The sequence below is a fragment of the Lethenteron reissneri genome, chromosome 27 (genome assembly GCF_015708825.2).
Source record: "Lethenteron reissneri isolate LAM-NWPU_2019-01 chromosome 27, ASM1570882v1, whole genome shotgun sequence".
Lineage (NCBI taxonomy): Eukaryota > Metazoa > Chordata > Hyperoartia > Petromyzontiformes > Petromyzontidae > Lethenteron > Lethenteron reissneri.
Window position 1 is genome coordinate 12876545 of NC_083805.1, and position 13247 is coordinate 12889791.

The following is a 13247-nucleotide window of genomic DNA, read 5'->3' on the forward strand; positions in this document are numbered from 1 at the left end:
TGGCTTTGTATGGTGGGAAATAATTTCTACATACATACTACTGGACCTACTGGACATCTGTCAAAAAGAGCTTCATAACTCATCGGATTCCTCCTGTCTAAATACAAATTCTGATACTAATATTGCGCTTGACCAACTAAGGGTCATGGTGCCCTCCACCCCAGCTGGTCACTCGCAGCAGTTGTATGCCTTCACGGCAGACTGAATCATGTTTCATCTTGGTCCGGCGTGGCTTCTTGGCGAAATTAATAGTTACAAATTTTGCGTTAATCACAAATTGTAGGTTTTCCAATCTCGCTTCTAGTACCGACACTGAACCAAACATTTTTTTAAAGTGGCTCAAGTCCTGCCAGTCCACGACAGGGTGATCCATCTCCTTATTGCCCTTCATTCGGTACGTGGATAACGTCCCGGTGAACTTCGCTCATTGATTCTTCCACTCATGTTGAGGACTCAGGTCTACCAGACTGTTTGTTTCATCTCATCCGCACTGAGTTCAACCACCACATTATAAGTCAAACCACCACTCTTCTTGTTCCTTTCTGCATACTGCTTTCTATTCGATTTCCCCAACTACTTTTAACCATCATCGGCCACCGCAAGCTGCCGCCATTTCTCGCAAACCTGTGGTTACAAATCGCGGGTGAATCTCCATTGGGATTCTCCAGCAACACTTGGCAATGGGAATGGTTTGCATCAGCTCATGTTTCCCACGTGGTTTGCTTGTTTGACATTAACGAGGCTTGGCTGTGGTTGAGTGCTTCACGGACGAAGCCTGGACAGGGTTGCAGTGAGCGGGAGGGCGGCAACGATGGAGATAGTGGCCAGTTGAGCCGCTCGCCGTGAGAAATAAATTGTAATTTTTTTTGTCGACAGGTGAGCCCTGCAGATGGCAAAATCCTGCACTTTGGCCGGGTGAGGAACAATGAAGTGGAGCAGGTGAAGGGAGTCACCTACTCTCTGGAGAGTTTCCTGGGGCCGCAGGGCGGCACGCCCAGCGAGGGTGAGTGGCGTTGCTCGCGGACTCGCACATTCGCACGCTCGTGACCATGCGCATGCACGCTTCTTTCCAAGCCATTTATCACAACATGGACCTAGTCAACATGCAAGCCATAATAAGCTTCAAAGCTCGTTATAGGCAGGCCACCTTTCACCTGGATGTATTTTTACCCTTTGCAATGAAAATAGTTTTTATTATTATTAATGCAGCAGTTATTGCAGCGAGTGGCAGAACTCTATAGGCAAGATGCCCAGTATTTGATTGTGGCTAGTAGGCTGGGATCTTACTGGTAGGAGCCTCCTGGTTACACCAGCCCACAGGGGATTATTGTGTCCGTCGTGCAGGGAGTGGCTGGGTGGGGAGGGAGGGGCTGGGTGGGTGGGTGGGGAGGGGAGGGGCTGGGTGGGGAGGGTGGGGAGGGGCTGGGTGGGGAGGGAGGGCCTGGGTGGGGAGGGGCTGGTCACCCCGTGGTGCCCTTATACAACTCAACGTTTAACCTACTCACGCCGGCTTGTGCCCGCCCTCACAGTCGGCCATATTTGCGGAATACACCACGCCGCCGTTGACCCTGGCCATTGACCAAGCAACCCAACGTTCCTACCAGCTCCCTCTGCAGGAATGTGTAAACTAACACCACCTTATCTGTTGTTTTGCTCTAAAAATAGCCCCTATCTTAGCCGTAGCAACAAGCTGACAGCATAAACAAGCACTCGTGTTTGGCACGCGCACTGATACGCATGCACCCTCATTAAAGACACAGTATAACATTACTTCTTCAGTATGCTTTGTATGGATTAATGTGTTGCTAATTTTACGCACGCATCGTAGATCTCTGTATTGGTGAGCTGTGCAGAAAGTGTTGTAATGATAGGTAGAGAGGTTTTGTAGTTATTGATACAACACGTGAATTGACCTTGGATGGATGGATAGGACAGGCAGATGTAATTTATTTTGGGCATTTCTATAAATAGTCTCTTTATTGATTCAATAACAAAATAAAATGTTAAATGGCCGGCTGGTTTTTGCGTGCACAGAAGCAAGCCATGTTATTCATTGTAGCCACCTTGGTTTTTCTGGAGTGAAATGTAACCGGCTCCTTGTTACGTTCATTCAATTGACACAGTTTTAGAAATATATTGACTGCATTAGCATAACAACATGCATGTTAAGTGAAGTGCTTGCGTGTGTCTGTGTGGGGTGTGGTGGCCGAGGAGTTAGCTCACTGCACTGCGAACTCGACTCTCTCCGGATTATCTTCCTGGCCATGGATTACATGTGTGGCAAGGAGTAGTATCCCAACCTGCTTTAGGCCTCACGTGGATCAACTTGGCCTTAATTCAATACCTGGTGTACTGTGTAAACGTCGGAGGTAGCTGAGCATTGTGCGCCTTGCTAGCCTTAATAGGTGATCTATAACAGCACTTTCCACAGCAGTGTTCGTGACTCCACAAGTGTGTATGTGTGCGTGCCACACAGCGCCCGTGCAGAGCACTGTGCTCCAGGATCAGCTGGTAAGCCGACCAGGCAATGCCCTGTACCACTGCGTGATCTACCTGGCGCCCGGGGACTATCACCGTTTCCACTCGCCTACCGACTGGACCGTGCACCACCGGAGGCACTTCCCAGGTGCGGTTAACGAATGCCGAATGCCGTCGCAAAGCATAAGGTGGCAAGGATTAGACATTGGCACGAGTTGTTTGGGGCGTTACCACCGCGAATGCGGGCAACTGCTGCCCCCCACTGTTCAACATCCACAATCGCAGCTGGAGCTGCTGGCCAGGTGAAAACTAAAATGGCATGCAAGTGTAATGCTTGCTTTCCGTTAATGTATTTTATGTAAAATCTGGATTCACCCCTGCATTCCTCGTCATTTGACATCTCTACCTGCTTTTACTCTATTATTGAGTGCAGCTCTAAGGTATGTAGAGCTGGCCTATACATTCATATAAAGGCTTTTGTTTATTAGATCACGATCCAACCCAAAACAATCTTGTAGGGGGTTTTCCCAGTTCGTGAGGTTGGTTGTAAATTTTTAAAGGACCTAAACAATCAACAGCACAACACCAGTTGGTGTTTGGTCAAATGGTCCAGTGTTAATGTGTTTACCGCTTGTTGTGGAGCTCCCTTGGTTATTATTGCAAGTGTACTAACCATAAAATACGTGCCGTCTGCTTTATGGTGGACGTTAAAGATCCTGTGACATCGATGGAAGAAGAGTAGGTCACTGTACGCTGGCGTCTTGGTCGAAATTTGCCAAATTGGAAAGATTACTGACAAATTGCTTGATCGGGAAAACATCAGTCATCTGCCCCCTACTTCAAAAACTCGGCAGGAACTTATTGAAAAAGTCTTGACTCTCGGGTGAGACTTTCCTGAATAAACAAGTATACTTGGAATAATAGGCACCTCTAAAAGTGTGTATGTGTATAAGAGGGAAAGAAGAAAAATTGTCATTGTATCCATATATGCATTCATCAGGCCTTACAATGCAGTAATCGCTGCCAGAAATATAACGATAACCGGATTACCCTAGATATCAATGTAGGAACAAAACTACAACGAGTGGAACAAATTGTTAAATTAATTGTGCTGCTCACCAAGCTGTGCGAGCACAGTGCAACCTTCTTAACCCCTTACTGGAAATGTCGGGCCAACTGCATGTGACTTGTTTATCTAGGAAAGCCTCACTGAGTCTCTGAGGACTCTTTCAGGAGGGTCCTGCCAAGTTTTTGCAGCAGGGGTTAATTATTTCTATATAGATTTAATCCAGTCATATGCGGGTATTTCCCAAATTTGGACCATGACGCTACATCACACAATGGCCTAATTTTGTGAATGACATCGTGGGATCTGTTAACGGCCACCGTGAAGCGGGCGGCTCTTGTATATTTTTCATGGTTAATACACCCACAGATTTCATCGGGGCAGACGCTCAATTAGAACCGTAGACCTCTGCAACAAGCCATGTCGTGTCACCACCCATTAGTTGTTTTGTACATTAATCTTACTCCTATACGAGTGTAGTTAAACAGTTCGACACTAACAATACAAAACTGATGATGGAACACTGGATCAGATGTGTGCAAGGGAACACCCAAACATCACATTTATCAAAATGTCTGTGTGACATCTAACTGCTTGATGGATATATCCCATGTAACCTTTAGTGCATGAGATATTACCATTGAAGCATCAAATTATTACCCTGAGCAGGATGGTGTCACTGGGATGGCATTGGTAGCAGCAAAGCAGACTTAGAAGCCCAACATTGATTGCACAGCGTGCTTATTATAATGGGGAATATGACAATATTTTGTCCTCGGCAGAAAAAAAAATTCTCCTTTTTTTCTGCATCGTTTTAACGACTTGTTGGCTATTTATATGTTGTTGCATAAGCCCATGCATTCATACTGCTTGGCTACTATTTATGGTGGCTGAACGGCAAAAGCTGAAACGAACAATGTCCCTAGGTTCCTCGGAGAAAGCTTCAGATATTTAACATTGTGCGCAAATGCCTGCTAATAATTATTTCGGCGGTTCACAACCTTTTTGGAGTGTGCGGGGAGAGGACCCCCTTTTCAACCTCCAAACGTTTTGTGGACGAGTTATTTTAATTTGTACATTTCCGTGGTGAGTTTTCTTATTTTTATACGTTTTCTTTACCGCGGACCCCCCTGTAGTAGCCTCGCAGACCACCAGCAGTCTGTTGACCTCAGGTTGGGAACTGTTTAATTATTTCACGTAAATGTTAGAAGTTAACACCCTTTATAAGATGTCCAGTAACTGACTCCATCAGGGCCATGTGATCAGCAAGTTATGTTGCTACTAAAATCACCTAATGCTGATTTCTTGACAATTTATTCTCAAATTCTTCTTCTTACGGCCTTGACACAATGCTCAATTCTTGCAGTCATCTCAGTTCATCAACATGGTTCAAAACCTGCCCACACTTTTAAGTAGTTACTGCACCACATCACAGCACTATACTGCGAGATATTTTTTTCCAGAACAATATTTAGTATACTTAGAGCCGGGATTTAGCCATGTTATGTTAAACAAAAAATGGTGTTTTTTGTGTAATCGTTGGTCAATGATTGGAGACCACTTCACCGCACTTGCTAATCTTATTTAATCACAGGTGACTGTAACCTGATTCAAGAGAAACTTAGGTCACAGGGTACTTCCAAATATACTGGAACTGAACTGAACCTGGATTCAGTTCCAGGTTCTCAGTGGTGCCCTGGGCCACTCCGAGCATTCTCCTGAGCCTGAAGTCATTGGGACACTCTTTATTACCTTTGTCTGTCAGTCAACACTAGGTTCCCGCCTAGGCTCTGCTGAACCGTTTTTGCAATTCACAAGGTCATTGAGCAGGTATCGAAGCCAGGTGTGGCATTTAGGAAAACCATAAGTGTAATACAGACAGGTACAGACTGTGATGCGTATTGGGGGGGGGGGGGGGGGGGGGGAGAGAATTGCTAGGCAGTCGTGGTGCACGCCTGTAACCCCTCACTGTAGAGGTGAGGATTGGGGCATCACAAATGTTGTGAAACTCCCTTGCCATAGGTGTCGAGGTGCCATCGCCTGGCTTGCACGTGCGTGCGCACGCTCGTATACGTACCGCATTAACTTGTGCGTATATTCCAACTACACGTGTGAATACTTGTGCATGTGTCGTCTTCCTGGGTATCGCACAGGGACACTGATGTCCGTGAGTCCTGGAGTAGCACGCTGGATCAAGGAGCTGTTCTGCCACAATGAGCGTGTGGTGCTCACTGGGGAATGGCAGCATGGCTTCTTCTCTTTTACTGCGGTCGGTGCCACAAATGTGGGCTCCATCAAAATCTACTTCGACAAGGTGTGTGCATAGACGTAGTGCTGCCAGTACTGCGTGTCTTGGTGGCCTCGGAAGGTCACAAACTTATTTCTGACTCCAGAACCCCCTTGATACTTAAACTACAGGTGATCCAAAATGTCACGGCCCCAAGTCCTTTTCCAGAAGCAAATCCCACTCTCCAATTGTCACAAACCTGGCCCGCACGTCACCACCTTCACATTCATGAGCGCGTGGACTATAATGTGTCCTCAAGTTCAAATGTATCCATTGCAAGGCCCCTCTCTCCCTCTGCAACCTCCTCCACGTCCCAGCCTGCTCCCTCCACTTCATGGACTCTGCCCTCCTCCTTGTACCAGTATCTGCTGCTCCATCTTTGGTGACTGCTCTTTTAGCCACTACATTCCCCCCCCCCACCACTCGGAGCTCACTCTCTCCAGGCAGATTTTCCTGCTCCTCTCTTCTTTCAAATCTGCCCCAATCTTGCCTTTTCAGTCCAGTTCCTTCGCACCCCCTCAATTGCATCTCTGCATTCTTTCAAAATCACAATCTTTATTTCCGATGAGCTATGAGGCGCTTTTTCACAGATGTCCAGTAGGGGCAGCTGAGAAAGTTACAATCGACCCTGCCATTTTCCTCCATTCTATTTCTTTGCTCTGAGATGTTTGTTACGCTATCTGTGCATTATAAATGTAAGTCTGGCATTACTTTTTAATGACGTGTTATCCATCGTCATTGTCGTCGTTGTTACTCCCATTGACGTATCAAGAAAACATAGTGCAATTGTTTTCCTAAATGCAATCGTATCCCAAGAGACTTCACAAATTAAATACAGGGTAATAACGGTTACACAGATCTGAACAATATTTTGCCACTGGTAAAAGAGATCTCATAGAATATTTCAGTATTAAATAGGACAAAATGGAAACCATCATAAAAGCAATGACCGGAAAAAGCTACAACAAACTGGCCTAATTAACTGCCAAGGTCCAACCCAACAACTCGCCACATGCGCAAGCACAAATGTACAACATTAACACATCCCTCCTGCGGAGGGAGCTGCTAGGAACGTCGGGTTGCTCGGTCAATGGCCAGGGTCAACGGCGGCGTGGTGTATTCCGCAAATATGCCCGACTGTGAGGGCGGGCACAAGCCGGCGTGAGTAGGTTAAACGTTGAGTTTTATAAGGGCACCACGGGGTGACCAGCCCCTCCCCACCCAGCCCCACCCCTCCCACGCCCCACCCTCCCCACCCAGCCCCCCCCCACCCAGCCCCTCCCCACCCAACCCCTCCCCACCCAGACCCACCCCTCCTACCCCCCACCCAGCCTTGCCCTACCCACCCAGCCCCTCCCCACCCAGCCCCTCCACCCCCTCCCCACCCAGCCCCTCCCCACCCTCCCCTCTCCACTCAGCCCCACCCCTCCTATTTTTGGATGCACGACGGACGGACGGACACAATAATCCCCTGTGGGCTGGTGTAACCAGGAGGTTCCTACCAGTAATAGTTGACTATTTGTTGGCTTCACTCTGCGGCTAACGTACTCGTATGCGTTCTTGGCTTCTGTGTTCCAATCCAGGAGCTGCACACGAACAGCCCCCGCTACATGAAGGGAAGCTACCATGACTTGAGCTATGTTATGGAGCCCAGCCGTAGCGGCATCCCACTCCGGAAAGGAGAACACCTGGGTGAATTCAACCTGGGCTCTACCGTCGTCCTCATCTTTGAAGCCCCAGCTGACTTCACCTTCAACCTCAACGGTGGACAAAAAATTCGTTTTGGAGAGGCCCTCGGAACATCCTAGATACCCCAGTGGTCGCTACAAAAATCATTCTCGCATTACAATATGTTTCGTGCAATTTAAAGAAAAAAAAACATCCGTCCAATCTGCAAATTTTAAACATGTTCTCAAAAAGCTTCACTGATGGTCATCCATTATTGTTCCAGTTTTTTTGTGAGCGCAAGAAAATGGGGCATGGGTTGGTACATTTTGTACTTTTTTACGGAAGTAATTTCAAGAGATTGATTTATTAGACGGTCAGAGAATGGGAACGATGTAAATCCGTTGGTGTAGATATTCCATATAAACAGGGATAAGGCGGAATTACATATTTGTAACATGCAGATTTTTGGCTCTCATGCAGAATCCTCTCCACTATTGTATAGTCACCTCTTGCCATATTGAATTCACAATTGGGTACCACAATGCCTCTTGCTGGAACAATCTCCCAAATTCTGTGAAGTCCTGCATTACTATAAAGTTACATTCTTTTGATTATTATCAGAAATGCATTTCTTGAGTGTGGTTCTTTTCATGTAACCACTTTAAATGTTCGTTGCAAATCACTGCTGTATGCAGACACATGCAAACCTGCCGGATTGATTGATATTTGTGCTGGATGTTTGTAATTAATGTAATTTGTTTTGTAAAGTTGATCACAGGCTTTGTAGAGACTAATTACAGTGAACTCTCTCAATAAACACGTGATTTTCCATGGTTTTAATCATTTGGTCTTGCTGAAAACCCTGACGATTGGATATGTTGTATTGCAGCAGCATACATAAAATGAGTGGGCCCCATACCTAAAAGATCACAAACACCTATGTAGCCTTAAAATAAAAAATATATATCAGTGATGTGTTGGGCAATTAGAAACGCCAGAGAGACGGAGTGGATAATAAGAGTTGGAGACTGCACTTTGCTGATGACCAGTTTTAAAATTAGAATATGAATAAATCTTCACTTAAAGCTTTCGTGACTGCAGCAAATTATATTCTTGGATCTTTCGGTAAAGTCGCCTATCTATGTGACTTTACCGAAAGACCCAAGAATAGAATATGAACAGTTACCTAGTAGCTATTGACTATCAGACAAACCCTTCGGTGATCAGAAAGTATTACTGGTTAAATATAACTGTACTGAACCCGAATCAACGGTCATGACAACAGAGGGCACATGAAAGTCGTACGAGCGAGGTTTGCGTGTCCCTCTGGGCGGTTCTTTTCTCGCCAAACGGGCTGGTTAACGCTTTCCTGTTTCCGAGACGTCTGCGAGTTGCAGAGTGTGGGTGTCACGTTCACCACTGAATCTCGTGCGTTAGTAAAGACATTGTCTTCACCGCAGAGAGCCGTAGCGACACGACTGCAGTCTTCATAGCTGGTGGCAAACTGCGCCACACACCCTTCCCGCATAGCCTTGTGGGTAGCCTCGGTACGTCTTCCAGCCTGAAGACATCAACAAAATTACTGTATTTTTTATTCCGATTCTGTGCCTATGAAGGCCGGCACTGTGCCGCTTTGAATATAAATTAGTAAATTTTTCTAACACTTCCAGATTATGGAGGCATTTGTATTTTACTCAATAGCGCACAATTACGCAGCTTCATGTGCAAATTGTTTACTTAATCAAAAAATGTTTTAAACGTATCGTTCTCATAAACACTCCATGGTGTTAAGGGCAGTCTCCAGCTCTTATGATCCACTCTGTCTCTGGCCTCCTAAGTGCTATGCGGAAGGGCCATTAGCCGAAAAATAGCCTATTGTATATTTATAAAGGCACTGTTCTTGACAAATGTGTTGAGTTTGTTAATTGCGTTTTTGCACCACTGCCAACGCAGCATCACGACATCTGTTTAATTACGTAGTGTTAACAGGTTATGTTTGTGATAGTTTAAATGCTGCTCCTAAGCAGGGATTAACATAAGCTTGCAGGTCTGCACTACAGGTGATGTGTGCAAATGTTAACCATCGTTAAAAAAATCGTTTTGATCAGGATCATGATGAACCAGGGTCATGTGAAGAATTTTGATTGACCATTTCGGTTTCTTTTTCTTTCGTTAGCTGTGATGTAACTCCCTGTACCTCATTTGGCCATCCAACGCACCATTAGGGCACATGAAAAACCCCTAAAACGAACACATTTATCCAACTTTGGTAGGATGTATTTCACGTGTCTTTGGCATTGACCATAAGCGTTGCATTTGGTGAGGGATTAACATTACACACTGCTACTACCAGTCTAGGGATATTCACTGTAATGACAGATTACTGAGATTCACTTACACTGGTCAACACACACTTTTTCTGGCATAAGGTATTCCACCGGGTTTAAGGTAATTTTGGGGTGCTGATTCCAAATCTGGCATCAGTTTTTGTCTATCACATCCGGTTATTGAGATATCAAATATTGCATTTTAAATAAAAACTGCAGAAGAAAAATATTAAATAAATGTGGATATCTACATAAAATATTATAAACACACTATCCTAAAAATACAGCACCATATTTTAACACTAAAGCAGTCACTGACTCGCAACAACTTGCAATCATAAGTGACAGAGTTAATTTTGGGTAAAATCAATGAAAATGGGGTATGCCGATAGCATAAAAATTATATGTGATAGAGCAAATCTGAGATGAGATTTGGAATTAGCACCCTGAAATTAGTCTAAATAACTGCAAAAGTCCAGGCCAGATTTTTTTTTTACCAGTGTTATCTTTTAAAAGCATGCAGAGTGCACGTGTTGACATCCCCTGAGCACCGCTGCACCGGACCAGGTGGGAAAAGGCGGTACATGCTGTGTCTGCCGTGTCAAGTGAAATCTTTGTAAATCGTGTTTATTGTGCACCGCGTATCCAAGTTCGTGTCGGCATGCCGCTCGCTTTAACCGCCAGCACCAATCTGCAACGAGGCTAGGCGCATTGTCACAAGTTTTTGCAATCGCGTCTCAATGTTACACAGCGAAGACGTAAGAAGGTGAGCAACAGGGCAGTCGCCCATCAGTTCAGCCCTCTCCCTGTTAGCTGGATGGAGTCATTCTCAGCGGGTTTGACTTGCAAAGTCGCAGATGCCTAAGCAGTGCGTGTGTGGTAGCACACGCCTGAACGCAAGCAGCATAAGAAAGGCAGTTGGTGGATTGCGCTAAGATCATTCTGCCATTATGGTCGGGTGGGCTCAGGTCATTGCTGAGATATTGGGTTGAAATTTCGGCAGCCACTTGTGATTAATACAGATTAGCCAGTTCATGGTCTCAACCTGGCCACCAGTGAGTGGAGATAAAATTTGCACACGTGTGTATATTGGTTTTCACTTAATTTGCCTAAATTCCAGGTCTGAGAATGTAAATATGGGTTTCAGTGTCATGCAACTATCTCATTGCGTAGTGTATGGGAAAATACTGTGCTAAATATGCAAAAAGGGTCACTGAAGTTCTGTGACAACTCTTCAGCAGCGATTCTCTAACGCGTGCGAGTACTGTTCCGCGAGATATGCAAATGCATCCACGTGCCATGCCGATAGCGCAATTGAGAATGAGAACAAAAGACCAATAGACTAATTTCCCGAAACGAAAGGGATCGTGTATGCCATAGACCCACGTTATACAGGGGATCCCGTGGAAGGCCGTAAAGCCATTATGTTGCTGACCGAACTGCAGAGGATTTGAATGTTGTCTTCACTCGTCATCGGAGGTGGTTGATGTCCGATGCACTATTTCCACAAAACACAAATTGATTCTTGCACATGCAGAATTCTTTGTTTCCCTTGTAATAATTCAGCTTTCATAAGTTGAAGCATTTCGATTTTTTTTGTATATTCGTGTACGCCTGCAATCGCTCAACGGCAATTTCGGGCTTTGGTTCGGTAAAACTCCACCGTACAATGTACTTTATTGTGCTTGTTCGATGTTTTAAAATGTGTTTATGTAAAAGCACGGCTGAATGCGCTACTTTGTGTCCGTTCAAACGTTGTAATAACTGAACCCGGCATCAGTCTATCATCCCTCCGGTCCGGGTGTTCCAGGCAACCCTGGCCCGCGTGCGCGTGCTGCATTGCGGTTAATCCAAGCCTATATGATGTGAGGAGGATCACATTTGAACAGTTGGGTCTATTCATTTGAAAGTGAAGCTGGGACGTCCGGATGGACTGAATGGTGCCATGCGGTTCTGACCCCTCTTCTGGTGTTGTCAAAATTGGGACAGGAGGCCGTCTCATGCGACTGTCATCTGCCTGACCAAAATGTAATTCAGTGGATTATCATGCCTTTTGCATATTTTAGAAAAGGATGTATACGACTTTTGAGGGGAGTTCGGCAAATAACCGAGCCGTGCTTAGTGAGCTGAGCTTTGGTGCCTTGCACGTGTTGGATTACTGTTAACTGCACAGGACAGTAAATTACAGCCGTCAAACTTAGTTGAATTCCACGCAGGTGGTGCTCTCACTCTGGGCTTTACAGGACTCCAGAGTGCGCTGGTGTTCTGAACCACAATGCTGTAATTACCAATCCAATGTATCATTAGTGGACGACACATTTTTTTTTATTTACTGCAGCCTGTGTCAGACTTCGTTCATTCATTCTGCCGCTCCAATGTCAAGATTTGTCTGAATTGTGGCCAATTTACCTATGGGGTTACGTGAAGAGACTGCCGTGCTGTGAGATTCCAGGATGGACATTGCCCTCACCAAGCACTGGCCGGACTTGGCCAGCTCTGCGCAGTGTTTTTTTTTTAATGTTCGTACTTGGACCCAAGTTGTTGTGGGCAGGCTTTTACCATCTGCCCAGTGGCATTGTTGACAAGCCCCCCTCCATAGAGACGGGTGATATTCATGCTGGTTACCAGCCAATGCAAGGGGTTTTATTTTTGTCGACACTGCCATCCACTAGTAATTATTCAAACTATTGGCGTCAAGTTAACGCTCCTTCACAACGTTGGCCAATAACGCTGCGGCCTCTGCTGCGTTGATGCATTCCCTTTATCCAACGCAAATGGCTGTGTGGACATCGAGTAACTTAACTGCAACGTCGTGGTTTTACATAACCTTTATGTGAGCTTGTTTAAAATACTAATTGGATGAAGCCATGATTGAGCATAGGCAGGTTACAGAGCAGGTGCTAAGAGGACCAATATTGAATAGAAACGTTACGCGATTCTGTATTCTGTAAAGCCGAGAGTCCATGCAGCACCTGTTTTCAGTGGAATTATGCACTGTTTAAGGTGTGTGTGTGTATGTTAAACTCTGCAACATAGGGTTGCATGCAGTCGTGTAAAAGTGTACAGTATACATATAATAAATATCTAACCTAATTTATTGTTTTATATACATTGAACATTTTATTATTAGATGGCAAAGGTAATCACAGCCCACCCCATTCCTCTACCATCACTGAAACGTCTTTTTGCTTGATGTGGTATCCCACCAGCTGACTTGGTCAACAATGGGTGCCTACGACAAGATCTTGATAATCTGTCTTCCTCGAACGTGCGCACGTGAATCACCCATTGCCAGATTTCACAGGATGTAACAAATAGAGCCAAGCCCATGTTCAATCCACTGTCGGATGAGTCTATTTTTTGCTCGGCAAGCATATACTGTATTCACTTGTAGGTTAGAAAAAACACATTTAAACACATT

At 45.3% G+C, this 13247-nt stretch overlaps 1 protein-coding gene across 3 annotated transcripts in view; it reads left to right on the forward strand.

Moving 5' to 3' along the window:
- The window catches only part of PISD (phosphatidylserine decarboxylase), a 32518-nt gene extending 24179 nt beyond the window's left edge, over positions 1-8339 (forward strand). For all 3 annotated transcript variants that reach the window (XM_061561492.1, XM_061561491.1, XM_061561493.1), the window contains 4 exons: positions 877-1003; positions 2477-2626; positions 5698-5858; positions 7415-8339. In XM_061561492.1, coding sequence (XP_061417476.1) covers positions 877-1003; positions 2477-2626; positions 5698-5858; positions 7415-7639 — 663 coding nt within the window. In that variant the 3' untranslated portion in view covers positions 7640-8339. The remainder of the gene's footprint in view (positions 1-876; positions 1004-2476; positions 2627-5697; positions 5859-7414) is intronic.
- The last annotated feature ends 4908 nt before the right edge of the window (positions 8340-13247 follow it).